The sequence below is a fragment of the Grampus griseus genome, assembly GCF_964374135.1.
Source record: "Grampus griseus genome assembly, chromosome: 1".
In the NCBI taxonomy this organism is placed as follows: Eukaryota; Metazoa; Chordata; class Mammalia; order Artiodactyla; family Delphinidae; genus Grampus; species Grampus griseus.
This window is the reverse complement of record NC_139017.1, coordinates 80,133,272-80,157,695: the sequence shown is the minus strand read 5'-3', so window position 1 is coordinate 80,157,695 and position 24,424 is coordinate 80,133,272. Positions and strand designations below refer to the sequence as shown.

Below are 24,424 nucleotides of genomic sequence, written 5' to 3'. Positions count from 1 at the left end.
TCGCCATTTGATACTCTGTGGGGCTGGGAGGTCTCTGGTGGACCGGTGTCCTGAACTTGGGTCTCCCACCTCAGAGGCTCAGGCCTGACACCTGGCCGGAGCAGCAAGACCCTGTCAGCCACACAGCTCAGAAGAAAGGGGAGGGAAAAAATTAAATTAAAAAAAATTAATAAAGTTATTAAAATAAAAAATATTGTTTAAAATAAAACAGTAATAAAAAAAAGAAGAGAGCAACCAAAGCAAAAAATGAAACCACCAATGTTAGCAAGCACTAAAAACTGTACTAAAAAAAAGAAAAAATAATAAAGGAGAGAGTCCTAGAACACATGGTAAAAGCAAAGCTATACAGACAGAATCACACGAAGAAGCATACACATACACATTCACAAAAAGAGATAAAGGATAAAAATATATATAAAAAAGAAAAAGAGAGCAACCAAATCAATAAACAAATCTACCAATGATAATAAGCTCTAAGTACTAAACTAAGATAAACGTAAAGCCAGAAACAAATTAGTTGCCAAAAGCAAACCCGAAGTCTACAGTTGCTCCCAAAGTCCACCTTCTCTTCTCAATTTGGGTTGATTCGTTGTCTATTCAGGTATTCCACAGATGCAGGGTACATCAAGTTGATTGTGGAGATTTAATCCGCTGCTCCTGAGGCTGCTGGGAGAAATTTCCATTTCTCTTCTTTGTTTGCATGGCTCCTGGGGTTCAGCTTTGGATTTGGCCCCACCTCTGCATGTAGTTCACCTGAGGGCGTCTGTTCCCACCCAGAAAGGATGGGGTTAAAGTAGCAGCTGATTAGGGGGCTCTGGCTCAGTCAGGCGGGGGTGGGGGTGGGGGTGGGGGGGGTGGGGGGAGGGGTACAGCTGGCGGCGCCAGAGGCTGGCGTGACCTTGCAACAGCCTGAGGCGTGCCGTGTGTTCTCCCGGGGAAGTTGTCCCTGCATCACGGGACCCTGGCAGTGGCGGGCTGCACAGGCTCCCCGGAGGGGATGTGTGGATAGTGACCTGTGCCTGTACACAGGCTTCTTGGTGGCTGCAGCAGCAGCGTTAGTGTTTCATGCCTGTCTCTGGGGTCCGCGCTGATAGTTGTGGCTCGCGCCTGTCTCTGGAACTCGTTTAGGCGGTGCTCTGAATCCCCTCTCCTCGTGCATCCCAAAACGATGGTTTCTTGCTTCTTAGGCAGGTCCGGACTTTTTCCCGGACTCCGTCCAGGCTAGCTGTGGTGCACTAGCCCTCTTCAGGCTGTGTTCACAACGCCAACCCCAGTCCTCTCCCTGGGACCTGACCTCCGAATCCCGAGCCTCAGCCCCCAGCCCTCACCCGCCCCAGCGGGTGAGCAGACAAGCCTCTCAGGCTGGTGAGCCCTGGTTGGCATTGATCCTGTGTGCGGGAATCTCTCCGCTTTGCTCTCTGCACCCCTGTTGCTGCACTCTTCTCCGTGGTTCTGAAGGCCCCCCCTCCCCCGCCCACCTCCCGTCTTTGCTAGTGAAGGGGCTTCCTAGTGTGTGGAAACTTTCTCCTTCACAGCTGCCTCCCAGAGGTGCAGGTCCCTATTCTTTTGCCTCTGTTTTTCCTTTTTTCTTTTGCCCTATCCAGGTACGTGGGGAGTTTCTTGCCTTTTGGGAGTTCTGAGGTCTTTTTCCAGCACTCAGTAGGTGTTCTATAGGAGTTGTTCCACATGTAGATGTATTTTTGATATATTTGTGGGGAGGAAGGTGATCTTCAAGTCTTACTTCTCCGCCATCTTGAAGGTCCCCCCCTCAGTTTATTTTTATATCGATTATCACCGTATCTGAAAACACAGTCTGTAGTTATAAGAACTCTTCTAATTTGATCAATGAAATACATTTCAAATTAGAGATCATTCCAATAATAAGACTACAATGTAAAAACATTAATATATAAACATTAACATATTTAAAAATAATTCGGAAAGATAGCATTTTAACAGATATAGTTGGTACTAAGATCATGCTTATTTTGGATGTGGGTCAAAGAACCATCTTTCTTAATTTGGAAAATAAAACTTGATGATTTAATTTTATATGTGTGGAGAGGAGTGCAGGTTAGTGGGATGAGGAACCTTACTTTAACGGAGAAGTAATGAAAAATAAATCATGGCCATTATTTCTTACTTACAGTATTTAACAGATACTTGTTGAATTGGCTTTTCTTAATTAGTGTAGTTAGGTGCTTAAGCTTTGGAGTCAGACTGCGTGGTTTCGTACCCTAGTTTGTCACTGATTAGATGTGTGATATTGAGCAAATTTTTAAACTCTATGCATAAGTTGCTTCCTTTGGATGATAGTGGCATCACTTTATAGATTGTTATATTGAATGAGATAGTACACGTGAAGTGCTCAACATAGCTCTTAGCATTTAGTAAATGCTCAATAAATATTAGTAGTTATTATCATTAATTATAGTTTTAATTGAATATTTTAATTCTGAGTCTACTTACTTTAAAATATTGTACATGTTCCTGAAAAGTTGGGTAGAGATTAATTAATATTTTAAAAGTACACCAGACCCTTATTGTCTAAAGGAATATTTTATAACCAAACTGTTTAGCAACAAATGTGTATTGCATGTCTGCTGTGTATCAGGCCCAATTTTTATGGAGCTTCGCATCTTGGGGGAGGGGTGAGAGGGGATGACAGGCATTAAATAAACAAATTTATTTTTTAGGTGTGATGAGTGTTATGAAGGTGTACCCAGTGTTATCAGAGTACATAATGATGTGTTTTAGCCTGTGGAGTGGGGGTCGCGGGGACAGGCAGTGGGAGTAGGGAAGGCTTCTTGAGGAAACAACTGCTGAGAAGCTTACAAGTAGGAGATTGCTAGGTCAGGTAGAGTTGTGGGAAAAAAAGTGGTCAAAGCAGAGGACACAACATGTGTGAGAGCCCTAAGTAGTACTGTTGTTGAACCCAAGTTATGTGCCTGATGCGCAGTGAGGCCAAACAAACCAAAACGTCAGAGTTTGGAGTGGAGAAAGGTTTATTGCAGGGGCCAATCAAGGAGAATCGTGACTCATGCTCAAAAGACCCGAGCTCCCTAAAGATTTTGGGGGAAGAGTTTTTATAGGCAAAATTTCAGGGGAGAGCTGCAGGGTGTGTGACCTACTTCTGACTGGTTGGTGGTGAGGTAACAGCGTGGTATTCTAGGAATTTCAATCATCAGCCCTCTGGTTCCAACTAGTCAGAGGTCCACATGCTTGTGCTCAGCCTGAAAATACCACCCTCCACCTGGATGGGGGCCCTAGTTTCTGTAGAAGAACTCAGAGATATGTATGAGATTGTTATGCACAGCCCTGAGGAAGAACTGGGCCCCTGCCCCCTCACTGCACTATCGTTTCTTTCTGCTGTTCCCTCATTCCCCTAATTAGTAACTGAATCTGCCCTGTGGAACTTAGGAAAGGTCTTGGAGGTGGAAAGCCTTTTTCCTACAAACAAGAAACCAGAAGCAGAAAGGGTTTTGTGCCCTGGAGGCCCCCACGGGGTCCTGCTCGGTTTCAGTATCATTGAGGATCTGAGAAATATTCAGATTCAGTATGGCTGGTATAGAGATTAGTGGGGTGCGGTTAGGTGAAGAGACTAGATGACAGGTCAGATTTGGCCTCCTTATTGATTGGAAAGTTTGGATGAGTTGCCAGCATTGATATATCAGGAGAATTTCACACAAAAGTCTGGATTTCTGGCTTCTCTTGAAAAATGAGAGTATATAACAACATCCAAGTCTGTATTTTCAGATGGCAACGCTCAGCTGGATCCAGGCAGCTGCTACTCCCTCTAGTGGGGCATGGACTCTTCATTTTATGCCACTCAATTAAGTGGCCCGATAAGTAAATTTAATGAATCAATGTTTAACCTGGTTGTTGTTGAGTTTGGAATCCCTAGGCAGGATCCTGGAGAGTTTTTAGTCAAGTATTTTGATCTTTATGTTAAGTACTATGGGAAGTCATTGAAGAGTTTTCATTAAAGCAAGGGAATGTCATAATCATTTAATATTTTTTAAAAATTTAAATAATTACTTTGGTTGCAGTGTAAACAGTGGATTGGAGAGGAACAGGAGGAAATGTAGTGCAATCAGTTAAGAGAGCCTAGGTCACAGAGGATACTGGCTTAGACCAGAGTGATGAAAGTGGAGAAGGAGAGAAATTAGTGGAGAAAAGTAGTTGATTCAAGAGATGTTAAACTATTAAGTTTCACAGAAGTTGGTGGTTGATTGAATATGGGGGCTGAGGTAGGAGGAGGAGGTAGTCCAGGATAACTCCCAGTTTCTGGCTGACATGATTATGGATTACTAAGAAATATACACTGTATTTTTTAAAAAAATATTTATTTTATTTATTTATTTACCTTATTTTTTTTGGCTGTGTTTCTTAGTTGCAGCACATGGGATCTTTTTGTTGAGGCACGTGGGATCTTTTTGTTATGGCTCGCGGTCTGCTCGGGTTTCTCTCTAGTTGTGACATGTGGGTTTTCTCTCACTAGTTGCGACGTGCAGGCTCCAGAGTGTGGGCTCTGTAGTTTGCGGCATGTGGGCTGTCTCGTTGAGGCGCGCGAGCCAACAGTTGTAGCACACAGGCTTAGTTGCCCCATGGCATGTGGGATCTTAGTTCCCCAACCAGGGCTCGAACCCATGTCCCCTGCATTGGCAGGCGGATTGTTTACCACTGGACCATCAGGAAAGTCCCAGAAATATCCGCTATATTTAAATAATACTTTAATTTATGTAATTGTTACTACATGAATTTGAGATAAAGTATTTTCATGAGAAAACCTGTATGTTTCCTTCTGTTAAGTGGTTCATAAATAATCCAGAGTTTTCAAACAATATATATCTTCCAGATGATGACATAAAATGTATAGTTTGATGTTCATGACAGTCATGTTTATTAGCATCTGTGATTTTGAAGTAACCAAAACAGGTATTGGTTATAGTATACATGAATATTGTTATAAATATACAATGATACACATAAAGTATCATGTTCATAATTTGTGTACATAATAGACTTATCTAATAAGAATTTTATTTTTTTCTTCCTGAAACAGGCCTGATAGTAACCCTTTATTCACAATAGTTTTATACATATATATATAAAATACATGCATACAATATATTGTCAGCGTGTTATTTACATTTTCCTATTTCTGTGCTTACATTTAGTTTTCATTTATTACATTCATTTTATTTAAACCTTTCTAATTTGTAAAATGTAACTATTATACAAAAATACATAAAAGAATAATCCACACTATAATAGATAGTATTTATATATAAATACTCATGCAACCACCTCCCAGATTGAGAAAACAAACATTGTCAGCACCCCAAAAGCCTCCAGATCATCACTTCCCAAACCAACCCTCCTCAGTATTTCCTGACCCCATTCGTGTGTTTGACTTTTATGGTAATTACAACCATGTGTTTCCCTACCGTTTTACCACTAGGTAAACATCACTAAACAATATAGTTAAGATTTTCCTGTTTTAACTTTTACATAAGTATATAAATGATGTATGTACTGTGTCTTGCCTTTTTTTGTGTGAAGGGGCTCAATATTATCTTGCTAAGATTCCATCATGTTGAAGTTTGTGGTGGTAGTTTATTTTCATCACTATGTAGCATTCTATTATATGAAAATATTACAGTTTACTTAATTCAATCTCTTATTAATGGCCATTTGTGTTATTTTAAGTTGAGGATAATATAAACAATGTTTGTTTTATAATAAGAATTTCATTAATTTTCACTTCGAAATTGACATTTGTTTTATATATTGGCATTATGTAAATGGGCTTTGTGGTTTTGTTTTGTTTTTAAAATATTTAGTTGAACTGCCAATAAGTTTCTTCCTCCAGTCAGGATTTTGCAAGTATGAATTGAATACTTGCGGGTTGGGTGTATGTTAACTTCTGATAGTTTCCTCAGACGTAAAGAGCAAAGGCTTTGGAGTTAGAAGGACTTAAAGTTGCATCTTGGTTCTACTAACTAGCTGTGTGACATTTTACTAGACATAATCACTCTAAACCTGTGCTGGATATATGGTAGTCACTAATGTCATATGGCTTTTGAACTTGACACCAGATTGTAGCATGCTTTGGTGAGAGTTTCTCAAGTTTTTCATGTCATGATTTGTATTTTTTGCTTGATTCATTTTTGCTTTCTGTTGCAAGAGTAGAGATTTTGTATCTCACTATTGTGATTTTAGCTTTCTTATCATCTTTCCTCATTTCATCTCTCTTCCATGCCTCCCCCACCCCCACCCCCACCCTCATCCTGTTCTTTACTCAGGGCTTACTGCTCCTGTTTTAGGGAGGTCACACATTTTATCCTCTAAGTCTGTGGGGCTTTCCTTTGTTCTACTTGCATATTGATCTACTTGCATATTGAGTGAATACCCTTTTCAACTCCATAGTTGGAGTACAACTTGATTTGTATAGCTCTCAGTCTGTTTTCCTCTGTTCTAATATCTTTAAGTCGTTTCAACTGTGGCGCTAGATTTCACAATTCCAAGTACAATTGGCATCATGGACAACTACTGAGATTCTTCTTGTTCTGCTTCATACCACTTAGAATACAGTTTTTCATTCTACTTCCCCCATCCTCCAGGAGTTGTTCTCTGACATAGCCTAGCTAATTAAATAATAAGGAAAGAATTGGGAAGAGACTGTGGGGAAAGGAAAGTTGGACAGTGCTCTGACTATATAAAGGTTTCTGTCCCATTTTATCATTGGGTCTCTGAGATAAGTTACAGTTGGGGTTGTGTAGTAGTTTGGATATTTTTTGTTTCATGAGTTAAATATGGTTATAAGTTACTGAAGAATTCTTCCAGATTCTGACATGATGGCTCTTATTTCTTTGATAGTCTGAGTTTTTATTATTTTCTGCATGTTTCATAAGTATTAATAGTAATTTGGTAGAAGCTGTGTTTTGGGTCTGCTCATCAGATGAAATTTTGTATACCCTTATTTAAAGTCTAATTTTGATCCTAAGCAAAGTGATAGTGACTTTGCTTTTATTAGTTCAGCATTATAAAATCACTGTTATAAAATCAGTATGTTTTTCATTCTTCTCAGAAATGAATAAAGTATTAGTATGGTGTGGTTAAATTGCAGAATGCCAAGGTATGTCCTGATTTTCATGTTGGTCAGGAAGTGTTGGACATTGCAGGAGATGACATACTGTTCAGTGCCCCAGAAGTTGAATGCTAATAGGTAAACATTATTTATTGGATGAAGTTAAATGTTTTAAGGAAATAAAATTTGTTCAAACATATTGATAGTTTATTTGCTTTAAAGCTATAATAGCCTTTCCAAAATTTCTCTTGGGTTTCATAGCAAGTGTTCTAGGGCTGTGAAATGTTTATTTTTATTTATTAATATTTCTTTTGATTTTTCTTCTTATTAAAGTATGAAACATACAATCTCAGAATATTCCTTCTATATTACTAACGTAGACTTATGTAGATTATGAAGCCTCTGTAATATGTAGTCTAAGATTAGGTTTCATTTTTTAATCATCATTTAGTGTTATAAATCTGTGCTTGAATTACCTTGACTTGCTTTTAATCTTATTTAATAATAGTGTTCTTTGATCTACAGCAGTCTTGTTAATATTAATTTACCCATTAACAGCTGAGATTGCCCACATCCACAGATAGATTTATTCCTTACTTTCCCTGCCTTTACGTAATCTTTTTCCCATGTACTTTTATCTTTCTCATGTATTGTCTGTGACTGCATATTTATAATCATCTGCTTACTTATCTGTTGTTCCCAGTAGAACATGGGCTCTTTGAGGACAAATGACTGTTCTTTTAATTATTTTTGTATTTCCAATGCTTGAGGTACATTTGACCCTTAATGAAAGTATATATTTTTTTATTTTAAATTGAAGTATAGTTATTTATAGTGTTGTGTTAGTTTCTGGTATACAGCAAAGTGATTCAGTTATATATACATATGTTCTTCATCTAATTTTCTGTTGTGGTTTATTGCAGGATATTGAATATAGGTCCCTGTGTTATACAGTAGGACTGTGTTGCTTATCTATTTTACATATAGTAGTTTGTATCTGCTAATCTCAAACTCCTTATTTACCCCTCCCTCACCCCCTTTCCACTTTGGTAACCATGTTTATTTTCTATGTCTGTGAATATGTCTCTGTTTCGTAAATAAGTTCATTTGTGTTGTATTTTAGGTTCCACATATAAGTGGCATCATACGATATTTGTCTTTCTCTTTCTGACTTTATTTGGTATGATAATCTCTAGGTTCATCCATGTTGCTGCAAATGGCATTATTTCACTATTTTTATGGTTGAGTAAATACTCCATTGTGTAAATATACCACACCTTCTTTATCCATTCATCTTTTGATGGACATTTATGTTGTTTCCATGTCTTGGCTATTGTAAATAGTGCTGCCATGAGTATGGGGGTGCATGTATCTTTTCAAATTAGAGTTTTGTCTGGGTCTATTGCCAGGAGTGGGATTGCTGAATCATATGGCAGCTCTGTTTTTAAGCTCTATTTTTAAGGAACCTCCATACTGTTTTTCATAGTGGCTGCACCAATTTATATTCCCACCAGCAGGGTAGGAGGGTTCCGTTTTCTCCACACCCTCTCCAGCCTTTGTTATTTGTAGACCTTTTAATGATGGCCATTCTGACCAGTATGAGGTGGTACCTCATTGTAGTTTTGATTTACATTTCTCTAATAATTAGTGATATTGAGCATTTTTTCATATGCCTGTTGGCCATTTGTATGTCTTCTTTGGAGAAATGTCTGTTTAGGTAATCTACCCATTTTTTGATTGGGTTCTTTGTTTTTTTTTTTACTGAGTTGTATGAGCTGTTTGTATATTTTGGAAATTAAGCCCTTGTCAGTCGCATCATATGCAGATATTTTCTCCTAGTCCGTACGTTGTCTTTTGTTTTGTTGGAGGTTTCCTTGGTTGTGCAAAAGCTTATAAGTTTGATTGGGTCCCATTTGTTTATTTTTGTTTTTATTTCTGTTCCTTGGGAGACTGCCTTAAGAAAACATTGGTACGATTTATGTCAGAGAATGTTTTGCCTGTGTTCTCTTGTAGGAGTTTTATGGAGTCATGTTTTATATTTGTCTTTAAGCCATTTTGAGTTTATTTTTGTGTATGGTGTGAGGGTGTGTTCTAACATTGATTGGCATGCGGCTGTCCAGCTTTCCCAACACTACTTGCTGAAGAGGCTGTCTTCTCCATTGTATATTCTTGCCTCCTTTGTTGCAAATTAATTGACCGTAGGTGTGTGGGTTTATTTCTGGGCTTTCTATTCTGTACCATTGATCCATATGTCTGTTTTTGTGCCAATACCATGTTGTTTTGTTTTGTTTTTCCTTTTTGACCATGCTGCATGGCTTGTGGATTTCCCCAACCAGGAATTGAACCTGGGCCCTGGCAGTGAAAGCATCAAGTCCTAACCGCTGGACCACCAGGGAATTCCCAATACCATGCTATTTTGATTGCTGTAGCTTTGTAGTATTGTCTGAAGTTTGGGAGGGTTATGCCTCCAGCTTTGTTATTTTTCCTGCAGGATTGCTTTGGCAATTCTGGGTCTTTTATGGTTCCATATAGATTTTAGAATTATTTGTTCTAGTTCTGTGAAAAATATCATGGGTAATTTGACAGGGATCATATTAACTCTGTAGATTGCTTTAGGTAGTATGGCCATTTTAACAGTATTAATTCTTCTAATCCAAAAGCATGGGGTATTTTTCCATTTCTTTGAATCATCTTCAGTCTCCTTTATCAATGTTTTATAGTTCTCAGCATGTAAGTCTCTCATCTCCTTGGTCAGGTTTATTCCTAAGTATTTTTTTTTTGATGCGATTTTAAAAGGGATTGGATTTTTAACTTTCCCTTTATGATATTTCATTGTGAGCATAAATGCAACCAATTTCTGTATGTTAATCTTGTATCCTGCTCCCTTGCTGAATTTGTTTATCAGTTCTAGTAGATTTTTGTGGAGTCTTTAGGATTTTCTATATATAGTAGCATGTCATCTGCATATAATGTCAATTTTATCTCTTCTCTTCCAATTTGGATACCCTTTATTTCTTTTTACTGTCTGATTGCTGTGGCTAGGATTTCTAATACTATGTTGAATATAAGTGGTGAACACGGGCATTCTTGTCTTATTCTGGATTTTAGCAGGAAGACTTTCAGCTTTTCACCATTGAGTATTATGTTAACTGTAGGTTTGTCATAAATAGCTTTTATTATGTTGAGATATGTTCCCTCTCTACTCACTTTGGTAAGAGCTTTTATCATGATTGGATGTTGAATTTTATTAAATGCTTTTTCTGTGTGTATTGAGATGATCATGTGATTTTTGTCTTTTCTTTTGTTGATGTGGTGTATCACATTGATTGATTTGCATATGTTGAACCATCCGTGTGAATCTGGGATGAATCCAGCTTGATTGTGGTGTATGATCTTTCTCATGTCTTGTTGGATTTGGTTTGCTAATATTTTGTGGAGAATTTTTGCATCTCTATTCATCAGAGATATTGGCCTTTAGTTTTCTTTTTTTGTATTGTCTTTGTCTGGTTTAGGTATCAGCGTGATGGTGGCTTCATAGAATGACTTTGGGAGTGTTCCCTCCTCTTCAGTCTTTTGGAAGAGTTTAAGAAGGATCAGTATAAGTTCTTCTTTGTATGTTTGGTAGAATTCCCCATTGAAGCCATCTGGAAAAGTGTATATCTTGAATAAACGATGTCCATGGCAAGGTGACAAATTCCGCAAGAGAAGATATAAACAAAATGCTAGGAGGGATTGAGAGATAAGATGTAGGACGAATGATGTCTTAAAGTGTGAAGGATACAGTCTTTAATAAAGGCTCTTTATTAAAAATAATTTTAAAAACTCAGGAATTATTCATATTTGCCCTTTCTAGAAAAAACTTTTTCATACACATGTATCTAAGGTATTTTACATGTCCTCACATTGAATTTTTCCTTCTTTAGGAAAAAAAATAACAGTAGAGAGTATGTGATGAGTGTTTTCACATGTTTAACCTTTAGTCTTTACATCAGACCTGTAAGTTAGGTATTACTAATCTTATTTTTACAAATATGAACACTTTAAAATCTAGATCATGCCATAGTTGGAAAGTGGGCACCACAGAAGCTAAGCATCTACTTAAAATCTGTAGTATGTGGTAAACATTAATTTAATTGATTAACTGGGCAAATGTTATGTTTACATATTGTTTGAAGGTTATAAAAATATTTAACTTACGGTTTAGGCTGACTACATATTCTTGGCTAGGAAAATGTTTGCTACTTTCTTTTTCCATAATTGTGCAAATTCTGTCAGAAAACTTTGTTTTGATTGTCACTAAATTTTTGCTGGAGTTTTTTCCCTTTTAGAACATGGTTGTAATGAAGCATGGATGGAGATTTATTTACAGATTGGCTTTTAGGATTTATTATAAAGCAACATCCACTTTAAAAGGCATTGATTCCAATGATTTATCTTGGAATTTTATGTAGTCCAGAAGGAAGGCATCATTGTATATTTAAAAGGGCATTGGGCTCAGTGTTAAGAGATAGGGGCTCTAGTTTCAGTGTTGTCCTTACTTGCTGGATGCATTTCATCAAGCTATTCAACTTCCTTTGTGCCTTATTTATGAAATGAAGGAATTGAATGAACCTTTAAAGATTCCTTCCAGCTCATGCATATGAAATACCAGTAATTTTATGAAGTGGGGACTGAAGAATGTGTAGTAATTTAGTTCAAGGCATTACAGATACTTTGAAAATAAAGTACATACTAAATAGGAATTAGTGTCATTTCTATATATAAAAATTAAGATTAAAAAATCATTTATAAATCATCATTTATAAATGACTAATTTATTTATATCATTATGATTATTTATATAATGAAATGTGTACCAATTTAAAGAGTGTAAATGACTGAAATGCTGTTTTTATACATTCTTATTTCTCAAGTTTAAAAGTATAACTTACTAGACATATTTTATACCAGCCTGAAAGTAATAGGTATATTTACAAAAGTATTTCCAGGTGTCATTTTTGAGCTCAGTTAACAATTACATCTCTCATATAAAACTTTAGGATAGATTCTATGGAAAAACAAGAGTGCTTGAGTAATTCAGGCCTCAGACCCTGTGAAGGCTCTTATTACCCCGATGCCAAATTTTCTTTAAGATTATAATTTCCTAACCTCAGTATTGAAAGATGCCATTGAAAGTGTCTGTTCTTTTGTTCTCCATATCTTAATAAGAGCTTTAGAGATAAGTTATATAAATAGTTTTTTAAAAAAGGATGTGAAGTAATCTGGAGACTACAGAGAACAATGTGTGTATTGTTTTTCCTTTTACATTTTTGACGTTTACATATTTATAATATCAACCTCTGTTACTTGTGTAGATCTCTTGGTCTCTCCTTAGTGATATCACATTCACTTATTAAGCAAGTGTTTTTGAGTATGATGTACCAAGCATTATACTAAGTATTGGGGTTATTGGAGAATATTACAGAGGATTAATTTTCAGTTGGACACTACTGAGAAAGTTAAACCTTAGATTCAGATCTTAACATTGTCTTAAAGCATATAGTATTATCTTTGGAGTCAGATTCTGAGGGTCTTAGAGATGTCTTTTCACCTAGGTGAGGCTCAAGTATATACATTTAGTTCTTTGGTATTTTTTGAGAGTTCAGATAAGTTGTTACCTTACCTTTCTTCCTTTCTTTTTTTCCTAATATGCATTTATGTCATTAATTTATGCATTTCTGACGTATGGACAGGGTTATCAGGAAGTGAGATGCAATGTTCTGAAGCTTTCTTTAATAAGGAGCTAGACCCTGGCATCTAAAAGATGATGCCAATCATTGTGCTAAATTGAGATTTGGTACAATTATATGTATTTGTGTATCTAAAACTATTTATGTTTAGCTCTATAGGGTTATATTGTAAGTTTATTTATAAAATTACATGTGTGTACATGACTTCTTTAATTACTTTGCAGTAAGGTGGCATCTGATATAAAGTTTATATCTTTTTGGTGTGTATAATAAATGTGAATTATTTTTTCTGTTAATTTGTGATGCCATGAATAAACATTTACCTTTTCATGACCTAGATTTTTTTCCTCTACTTCAAAAGATTGGTTATATCTAGGGTGCAGTGAACATTGATCGGCTGGCTCCTCTTGCACTTATACTGTTGGTGTAAGTGTAAATTAATAGAATTTTTGTGATGAACAATTTAGTAATCAACTATTTTAGTAAATATCAACTACTTCAAAGTACATATTCTTTAATTTAGAAATTCTTCTAAGAACTTATTCTTGGAAAATCTTTACATCATTGCACAAAGAGATGTTTAAGAATGTCCCCTGAAGCTATAACATGATATATTGTGAATGATCCAAATGTCTGTTATCAGAGAATTGGTTAAATAAAAGATAATATATCCCAGATTATAGAGAGTTCTTTTTTTCTTTAAACCCCCTATGGATCCTTCCAGTTACTCCCTAAAATAACACACTATTTTAATAGTTTTATAATAGTGTACAATAGTATGTTTTGATAGCTGCTATAAGTCCTCTTTATCATTATTTTTTTTAAAGTTATAAGCATACATAAAAGTCTTAACAGCTGATATTGTCACTGTATCCACTATTTTAAATCTTAACATTTTTCTATTTTAGCTGAAGATTACCCTTCTTGAGGTAAACCTCTAGCCTGAGTTTGACATTGTCTTTCTCAGTACATGGTTTTGTACTTCTACTGCATATATATCAATATAAATTATATATACCAATAAATATAAAAATATATAATTGTATTGTTCTGCACGTTCTTAAACATTGTATATCTCATTCAGCAAGTGTTTTTTTTAATTCAACATTTTAAAAATGATTTATGTATATTAACATATCAGGCTCTGGCTTAGTTATTTTATTCACTTACATATTCTATTGTATGATTAAACTTCAAATTATTTATATATGCCCCTGTTGATAGATTTTTTTAAGGTTAATTCCATATTTTTTGCTGCAAAAACATTCTTGTACATGTGTTCTTGGGCACATGTGTTTTTTCTTCAAGGTAAAAGCTTAGCAGTAGAACTATTGAGTTGTAAAGTATATGCATCATTGTCTCCATAGTTTATTGCTAAGTTAGTCTCTAAAGGGGTACCAGTTTACACTCCCATTTGCATCTTTGCAAACCATGGCATTGTTAAATTTTAAAAATCTTTAGCAATCTGATGCCAATTTTAGTTTTTAGTTCTCTGATTACTAGTGAGGTGGGATATTTTTTATTTATTGGTTGTTTGGGTTTCCTCATCTTTGAGTTGCTTGTTCATTTTTTTGCCAACTTTTTTTGAGATTGTTTTTCTTATTCATTTGTAGGAATTATCTATACATTCTAGATGAATTCTTCATTAGTTATATGCATTACACATATCTTCTTGCAATGGATGTCTGAGTTTTTATTTTGTTTATGGTCTCTTTAGTTTTATAGAGGTTTAAGTGTGATTGAAGTTCATTATATTTTCCTTTATGGTATTTTGCTTTTTGGATTTTTACATAGGGAATGCTTTTATACCCTGAAGTTACAGTCTTCGATATTTTCAATTTTGGTGGTTTTAAAGTTTTGTTTTTCACATCTAGGGATTTAATCTACTTGGTTTTGATTTTTGTGTATGATGAGGTAGGGACTGAATTTATATTTATCCATATGGGTGTCCACTTTGTCCCTGTGCTACTTATTGAAGAGTCTTTCCTTTCCTATGGGTGTGTAATGCCATTTCTGCCATATGACAGTTTTTCATATTTCCATAGGTTTGTTTCTGGATTCTCTATGTTCTTTTGTGTATTTGTTGAACTAGCATAACATACTGTTTTAATAATGGTAAGCATAGGGGCTTCCCTGGTGGCGCAGTGGTTAAGAATCCGCCTGCCAGTGCAGGGGACATGGCTTCGAGCCCTGGTCCGGGAAGATCCCACATGCTGTGGAGCAACTAAGCCCGTGTGCCACAACTACTGAGCCTGCGCTCTAGAGCCCACAAGGCACCACTACTGAGACCCACATGCCGAAACTACTGAAGCCTGCGCGCCTAGAGCCCGTGCTCCGCAACAAGAGAAGCCATTGCAATGAGGAGCCTGCGCATTGCAGGAAAGAGTAGCCCCTGCTCGCCGCAACTAGAGAAAGCCCACGCACAGCAACGAAGACCCAACACAGCCAATAAATACATAAATAAATAAGTAGAATAAATCTTAAAAAAAAAAAGTGTAGCTTTAGAAAGTCTTGATATTAGGAATTGCTTTGGACTGAATGTCTGTGTCCTCCCCAAATTCTTTTGTTGAAATCCTGGTCTCCAATATGATGGTATTAGGAGATGGGGCCTTTGGGAAGTAATTAGGTCATGAGGATTAAACCCTCATGAATGGGATTAATGCCCTTATAAAAAGACACGAGAAAGCTTGCTTTCTCTCTCTCTGCTCTTACTACCATTTGAGAAGTTGGCAGTCTGCAGCCTGGAAGAGGATTCTCACCAGAACCTGACCATATTGGCACACTGATCTTGGACTTCCAGCCTTCAGGAACTGTGAGAAATAAATTGTTGTGGTTTATAAGCCACTCAGTCTATAGTACTTTGTTATAGCAGCACAAACTGACTAAGACAGGTAGGGTGGGTTCTACCTCATTCTTTAAAATTGTGTTTGCCTTCTTGATTCTAAGCTGTTCCACAAGTATTTAGTTTTTTAATTGAGGTAAATTTTGCAAAACATAAAATTAACCATTTTAAAGTGAACAATTTAGTGGCATTTAATACATTTCACAGTGTTGTGCAGCCACCACCTCTGTCTAGTTCCAGAACATTTTCATATCCCAAAAGGTTACTCTAAACCCATTAAGGAGTTACTCCCCATTCCTTCCTCTCCACCATTCCCTGGCAAACCACCAATCTGCTTTCGGTTTCTAAGGATTTACTTATTCTGGTAAGTATTATTACCTATGTGGTAAGTATTTCACATAAATGGAATCATGCTATGTAAGACCTTTTGTATCTAGCTTTTGCTTTTTTCACTTAGTATGATGTTTTTGAGACTCAGCCACACTGTAGCATGTATCAGTTCTTCATTCCTTATCTGTTATAGGTCTCTGCAGATATTTTGTTTCTTCTTGAGTCAGTTTTGGTAATTTGTGCCATTTTAGGATTGTATCTGGTTTATCCAGGTTATCTAATTTGTTGGTGTACAGTTGTTAATAGTACTTTCTTTTATTTATTTATTTTTATTTTTTTAAAGATTTAAGTTTTTAAAATATATTTTTGGCTGCGTTGGGTCTTCGTTGCTAAGCGCGGGCTTTCTCTAGTTGTGGCAAGTGGGGACTACTCTTAGTTGCAGTGCACGGACTTCTCCTTATGGTGGCTTCTCTTGTTGCAGAGCAAGGGCTCTAGGCACGAGGGCTTCAGTAGTTGTGGCTCATGGGCTCTAGAGCGCAGGTTCAGTAGTTGTGGTGCACAGGCTTAGTTGCTCCGCGGCATGTGGGATCCTCCCAGACCAGGGATCGAACCTGTGTCCCCTGAACTGGCAGGCGGACTCCTAATCACTGCGCCACCTATAGTACTCTGTTTTAATCTTTTTTATTTTCGTAAAGTTGGTAGCGAGGTCCCCATTTTTATTTCTGATTTTATTTGCTTCCCTTTTTTTGCTTTGTCATTTAGCTAAAGTTTTGTCAAATTTGATCTTTTCAAAGAACCATCATGTGTCTCTTTTTTAAATTATTCTCTATTTTGTTTATCTCTATTCTGATCTTTATTGTTTTTTCCTTTTGCTAGCTTTGGGTTTAGTTTGCTCTTGTTTTTTTAGCTACTTAGATGTAAAGTTACATTATTAATTTGATACCTTCTTTTTAAACGGAGGTATTTACTGCTATGAATTTCCCTCTGAGCACTGCTTTTGTTGCATTCCATAATTCTTGGTATGTTGTGATTTTGTTTTCATTCTTCTTGTATTTCCTAATTTGCCACGTGATTTCTTTTTTGACCCATTGTTTGTTTAAGAGTGTGTTGTTTAATTTCTACATATTTTGAATTTTTATTTTTTTCTGCTATTGATTTCTAATTTCATTTTATTGTAATCAGTGATACTTTGTATGATTTAATCTCATTACATTTATTGATAATTAATTTGTGCCCTAATATATGGTCTATCTTAGAGAACATTCCATGTGCATTTGAGAAGAATGTGGATTCTACTGTTGTTGGGTAGAGTGTTCTATATATGCTTTTTAGGTCTAGTGGGTTTTTATATTGTTCAAGTCTTCTCTTTCCATATTACTCTTCTGTCTATTTAAAGTGGGGTTATTGAAAGTGGGGTATTGAAATCTCCAACTGTTATTGTGGAATTGTCTGTTTTATTCCTACATTCCTATCAGCGCTTGCTTCATATGTTTTGGAGTTCTGTTGTTTAGTGTATATATTTAAAAAAAATTTTTTTTATTGGGGTATAGTTACTTTACAATATTGTGTTAATTTCTGCTGTACAGCAAAGTGAATCAGCGATACATATACATATATCCCCTACTTTTTGGATTTCCTTCCAATTTAAGCCACCACAGAGCACTGAGTTCCCTGAGCTATACAGCAGGTTCTCATTAGTTATCTGTTTTATACATAGTAGTGTATATATGTCAATCCCAATCTCCCAATTCGCCCCACCCCCCTCCCCCCTTGGTGTCCATACATTTGTTCTCTACGTCTGTGTGTTTATTTCTGCTTTGCAAATAGGTTCATCTGTGCCATTTTTCTGGATTCCACATATATGCATTAATACATGATGCTTGTTTTTCTCTTTCTGACTTACTTCACTCCGTATGACAGTCTCTAGGTCTATCCACGTCTCTGCAGATGGCACAATTTTGTTCCTTCTTACGGCTGAGTAATATTCTATTGTATATATGTAACACATCTTTATCCATTCCTTTGTTAATGGACGTTTTGGTTGCTTCCATGTCCTGGCTATTGTAAATAGTGCTGTAATGAACATTGGGGTGCATATATCTTTTGGAATTATGGTTTTTTCTGGGTATATACCCAGGAGTGGGATTGCTGGGTCATATGATAATTCTATTTTTAGTTTTTTAAGGAACCTCCATACTGTTCTCCATAGCAGCTATATCAATTTATATTCCCACCAACAGTGCAAGAGGGTTCCCTTTTCTCCACACCCTCTCTAGCATTTACTATTTGTAGATTTTTTGATGGCCATTCTGATCAGTGTAGTTTTGATTTGTATTTCTCTAATAATTAGTGATGTTGAGAATCTCTTCATGTGCCTGTTGGTCATCTGTATGTCTTCTTTGGAGAAATGTCTGTTTAGATCTTCTGACTATTTTTTGATTGTGTTGTTTGTTTTTTTGGTATTGAGCTGCATGAGCTGTTTGTATATTTTGGAGCTTAATCCCTTGTCAGTTGGTTCATTTGCAAATATTTTCTCCCATTATGAGAGCTGTCTTTTCGTCTTGTTTATGGTTTCCTTTGCTGTGCAGAAGCTTTTAAGTTTCATTAGGTCTTATTTATTTATTTTTGTTTTTACTTTCATTACTCTAGGAGGTGGGTCAAAAAACATCTTGCTGTGGTTTATGTCAAAGAGTGCTCTGCCTGTGTTTTCCTCTCAAGAGTTTTATAGTGTCCAGCTTTACATATAGGTCTTTAATCCACTTCAAGTTTATTTTTGTGTATGGTGTTAGGGAGTGTTCTAATTTCATACTTTTACATGTAGCTGTCCAGTTTTCCTAGCACCACTTATTGAAGAGGCTGTCTTTTCTCCATTGTATATTCTTGACTCGTTTTTCACAGATTAGGTGACCATAGGTGTGTGTGTGTATCTCTGGGCTTTTTATCCTGTTCCACTGATCTATATTTCTGGTTTTGTGCCAGTACCATACTGTCTTGATTACTGTAGCTTTGTAATATAGTCTGATGTCAGGGAGCAGGATTCTTCCAGCTCCATTTTTCTTATTCAAGATTGCTCTGGCTATTCAGGGTCTTTAGTGTTTCCATACAGATTGTAAAATTTTTCTTCTAATTCTGTGAAGAATGCCATTGGTCATTTGATAAGGATTGCAACTGAATCTGTAGATTGCTTTGGGTAGTATAGTCATTTTCACAGTATTGGTTCTTCCACTCCAAGAAAATGGTATATCTCTCCAACTGTTTGTGTCATCTTTGATTTCTTTCATTGGAATCATATAGTTTTCTGAGTACAGATCTTTTACCTCCTTAGGTAGGTTTATTCCTAGGTGTTTTATTCTTTTTGTTGCAGTGGTAAATGGGATTGTTTCCTTAATTTCTTTTTCTGATCTTTTTTTGTTAGTGTATAGAAATGCAAGAGATTTCTGTGCATTAATTTTGTATCCTGCAACTTTACCAAATTCATTGATTAGCTCTAGTAGTTTTCTGGTGGCATCTTTAGGATTTTCTACATATAGTGTCATGTCATCTGAAGACAGTGACAGTTTTACTTCTTCTCCAATTTGTATTCCTTTTATTTCTTTTTCTTCTCTGATTGCCGTGGATAGGACTTACAAAACTCTGTTGAATAAGAGTGGCAAGAGTGTACATCCTTGTCTTGTTCCTGATCTTAGAGGAAATGCTTTCAGTTTTTCACCATTGAGAATGATGTTTGCTGTGGGTTTGTCATATATGGCCTTTATTATGTTGAGGTATGTTCCCTCTATGCCCACTTTCTGGAGAGTTTTTATCATAAATAGTTGAATTTTTGTCAAAAGCTTTTTCTGCATCTATTGAGATGATCATATGGTTTTTATTCTTCAATTTGTTAATATGGTGTCTCACATCGACTGATTTGTGTATATTGAAGAATCCTTGCATCCTTTGGATAAACCCCACTTGATCATAGTGTGTGATCCTTTTAATGTGTTGTTGGATTCTGTTTGCTAGTATTGCATTGAGGATTTTTGCGTCTGTGTTCATCGGTGATATTGCTCTGTAATTTTCCTTTTTATGTGATATCTTTGTTTGATTTTGGTATCAAGGTGATGGTGGCCTCGTAGAAGGAGCTTGGGAGTGCTCATCCCTCTAATTTTTTGCCAGAGTTTGAGGAAGTATCGTGTTACCTCTTCTCTAAATGATAGAATTCGCCTTTGAAGCCATCTGGTCCTGGACTTTGGGTTTTTGGAAGGTTTTTAATCACAGTGTCAATTTCACTACTTGTGATTGGTCTGTTTATATTTTTTATTTCTTCCTGGTTCAATCTTGGAAGGTTGTACCTTTCTAAGAATTTGTCCATTTTTTCCAGGTTGTCCATTTTATTGGCATATAGCTGCTTGTAGTAACATCTTATGATCCTTTGTATTTCTGCAGTTTCAGTTGTAATCTCTCCTTCTTCATTTCTAACTTTATTGATTTGAGTCCTCTCCCTTTTTTGAGTCTGGCTAAAGGTTTATCGATTTTGTTTATCTTTTCAAAGAACCAGCTTTTAGTTTCATTGATCTTTGCTATTGTTTTCTTCGTTTCTATTTCATTATTTCTGCACTGATTTTTGTGATTTCTTTTCTTCTACTAACATTGGATTTTGTGTGTTTTTCTTTTTCCAGTTGCTTTAGGTGTAAAGTTAGGTTGTTTATTTGAGATTTTTCTTGTTCCTTGAGGTATGATTGTATTGCTATAAACTTCCCTCTTAGAACTGCTTTTGCTGCATCCCATAAGTTTTGGGTCATCGTGTTTGCATTGTCATTTGTTTTTTGGTACTTTTTGATTTTCTCTGATTTCTTCAGTGATCTCTTGGTTATTTAGTAGCATATTGTTTAGCCTCCATGTGTTTGTGGTTTTTTTACTGTTTTTTTTTTTTTTCCTGTAATCGATCTCTAATCTCAGCATTGTGGTCAGAAAAGATGATTGATACCATTTCAATTTTTTTACGTTTACCAAGGCTTGATTTGTGACCCAAGATGTGATCTCTCCTGGAGAATGTTCTGTGTGCACTTGAGAAGAAAATGTATTTGGCTGCTTTTGGATGGAATGTCCTATGAATATCAATTAAGTCTGTCTGGTCTAATGTGGCATTTAAAGCTTGTGTTTCCTTATTAATTTTCTGTCTGGATTATCTGTCCTTTGGTGTAAGTAGGGTGTTAAAGTCCCCCACTATTATTGTGTTACTGTCGATTTCCCCTTTTATGGTTGTTAGCCATTGCCTTATGTATTGAGTTGCTCCTGTGTTGGGTGCATAAATATTTACAGTTGTTACATTTTCTTGGATTGATCCCTCAGTCAGTATGTAGTGTCCTTTCTTTTCTCTTATAATAGTCTTTATTTTAAAGTTTATTTTGTTTGATATGATTATTGCTACTCCAGCTTTCTTTTACTTCCATTTGCATGGAATATGTTTTTCCACCCTGTCACTTTGTCTGTATGTGTCCTCATGTTTGAAGTAGGTCTCTTGTAGACAGCATATATATCCGTCTTGTGTTCGTATCCATTCAGCCAGTCTATGTCTTTTGGCTGAAGCACTTTATCCATTTACATTTAAGGTAATTATTGATATGTATGTTCCTATTACCATTTTTAAAAATTGTTTTGGATTTGTTTTTTTGTGTTTCCCCCCTAGAAAAGTTCATTTAGCATTTGTTCTAAAGCTGGTTTGGTGGTGCTGAATACTTTTAACTTTTGCTTGTCTGTAAAGCTTTTGATTTTGCCATCGAATCTGAATGCTATCTTTGCTGGGTGAATTAATCTTGGTTGTAGGTTTTTCCCTTTCACCACTTTGAATATATCCTGCCACTCCCTTCTGGCCTGCAGACATTTTGCTGAAAAATCAGCAGATAACCTTATGGGGATTCCCTTGTGCTTTTCCTTTGCTTCTTTTAATAGTTTTTCTTTGAATTTAATTTTTGTTAGTTTGATTAATATGTGTCTTGTCGTGTTTTTCCTTGGGTTTATCCTGTATGGGCCTCTGCATTTCTTGGACTTGGGTGGCTATTTCCTTTACCATGTTAGGGAAATTTTTGACTAATAATCTCTTCAAATATTTTCTCAGACCTTACCTCTTTCTCTTCTTCTTCAGGGCCCCCTATAATTTGAATGTTGGTGCCTTTAATGTTGTCCCAGAGGTCTCTGAGACTGTCCTGATTTCTTTTCATTCTTTTTTCTTTATTCTGTTCCTCAGCAGTTATTTCAGCCATTCTATCTTCCAGCTCACTTATTCGTTCTTCTGGCTCATTTATTCTGCTATTGATTCCTTCTAGTGTATTTCTCATTTCATTTATTGTGTTGTTCATCACTGTTTGTTTGTTCTTCAGTTCTTCTATGTCCTGTAAAACATTTATTGTATTTTCTCGATTCTTGCTTCCATTGTATTTCCAAGATTTTGTATTTACTATCATTACTCTGATTTCTTTTTCAGGTAAATTGCCCAGTCCCTCTTCATTTATTTGGCCTTGTAGGTTTTTACCTTGCTCCTTCATCTGTTTCATGTTTCTCTGTCGTCTTATTCTTGTTGATGGGTGGGGCTGTGTTCCTTTCTTGCTGGTTGTTTGGCCTGAGGCGTCTAGCACTGGAGCTTGTGGGCAGTTGAGTGGAGCTGGGTCTTGGTGCTGAGATGAGGACCCCTGGGAGAGCTCACAGCAATTAATATTCCCTTGGGCCTGAAGTGTTCTGGTAGTCCAGTGGCTCGGATTTCGGGCTCCCACCACACAGGGGCTCAGGCCCGAGCTCTGGCCTGGGAACGAAGACCCTGCAAGCCGCAAGAAAAAAAACAGACAAACAAAGCCCAAGGCAAATAATAAAAACAAAACCGAGCAAACAAAAAGAAAAACAAGCACACACACACAAAAGAAAACAAACAGACAAATAAAACCCAAGATAAGTAACAAAAACAAATCCAAACAAACAAAAAAGAATCAACAAGCAAACAACATCAAAAGAGACAACATGGAAAGCAGAAAACAAGAAGACACCCAAACAAACAAGAGAGCCCCAAAACGAATACCAATAATAAAAATTAAAACTAACTTAAACAGAAGACAAAAAACAAAACAAGATAAAAAAAAACAGAATAAAATAAAAGCTGCTGTTTCATTGCACTGTTGCTTCCGGCACATGGTTGGCAAATGCTGCGTTCAGTCAGGTTACAAGCTGGCAGAACAGAGTCTTTTGCACAGCAGGCAACCTTTTAATTACTGTTTCCTGATACTATATTCTTCTTGCGTGCCATCACTTGCTCATCTCTATTTTGCCAATGCTTGAAAAATAGCTGATGCTTCTTCAATGTCTTGGAAAGGATGTCATAGAGACTTGAGGTGTAGGTCTGCCTCCTCAGTTCATGGCTGGCCAGTTAGCTGTGCCTTCCCTATCCTCAGTTTGTCAAGTCAGAGAGTCTGGATAAGATAGTAAATGCACAACATAATCCCTCTTTCTCTCAGTGCATATATTTCTATACTGTTGTGTCTTCTTGATGACTGGCCTCCATAAGTATCTTAGAATTAGGTATCAAGATTTGATTCTTCTACTTTCCAGTCTCCCTTTGGTATTGCCTGTTGGTTGAACCTAATAGGAAACCAGCTGACAAAAGGGAGAGGGGTAGTTTACAAAGTCTAAGACCTAGCATCAAGAAGGAGAGCACAGAAGAGTGAATTTGGAATTGAGGATTTGGGTTTACTTACTGATGCTACCTGGCTTCCTTGTTTTTAGTGTGTGGACTTTATTTAGGTCTAGATGAACAGTCAGTGAAGCAGTCTATGAAGGGCCGCTTTATAGAATTGGAGTTGAATAGCTAGCACCTCACCTCAGGCAAATTTTTTTTTTTCCCCTTTCCTCCCCAGCCTCAGGCAAAATTTAATGCCTGTTGGGATCGGCCTTTTCTCTGGAGAGCCTTGCAGTTTCCTTCAGGTGGTGGTTTTGAACTGGGTAGATGATCAAAAAGACCTCTCCCCAGGAGCAACTGAGGTAGGTTCTCTCAGCTTGTGCTAGAAGTTATGGAAGTTACAGCAGTTCTCAACTCAGGTGAATAGCCTTGCAGGAGAGCAGGCTGTATAGGTTAGACCCTTGCTAGGTCCCAGGTCTCTTCCCAGATTCCTGAAAAATACCTTCTATATGAGTGAGTAGTAGTAAATAATAATTATGGGCTGGTTGACTACATTCTTGCATTTTATCTTGTTCTCATTTATGCCATTTTCAAAATAACTTGGAGTTTTAAACATGTAGGTGAGACTTCTCTATTTTTCAGTGGTATTGATGGGTCAGAATTTTCCATTGTACATTGGTTTAATTGCCTTAGCAAGAATTGAGAGGGAATGAGTCAAAGCTATGTGCTTAAGTCATAGTGCCAGAATACCTCTTCCATTAACATTAAAAAGAATTATAGGAGAGGAA

General features: G+C 36.5%; 1 protein-coding gene across 2 annotated transcripts in view; it reads left to right on the top strand.

Annotated features, from left to right (window-relative positions):
- The window catches only part of MAN1A2 (mannosidase alpha class 1A member 2), a 162,477-nt gene that overhangs the window by 8,691 nt on the left and 129,362 nt on the right, over positions 1-24,424 (top strand). Inside the window, exon 1 of one of the 2 annotated variants that reach the window (XM_082663947.1) lies at positions 23,886-23,998. The exons of the other annotated variant lie outside the window; for it this stretch is intronic. Coding sequence (XP_082520073.1) covers positions 23,964-23,998 — 35 coding nt within the window. The 5' untranslated portion in view covers positions 23,886-23,963. Of the gene's footprint in view, positions 1-23,885; positions 23,999-24,424 lie in introns of those variants that run through there. 2 annotated transcript variants of the gene reach the window in all.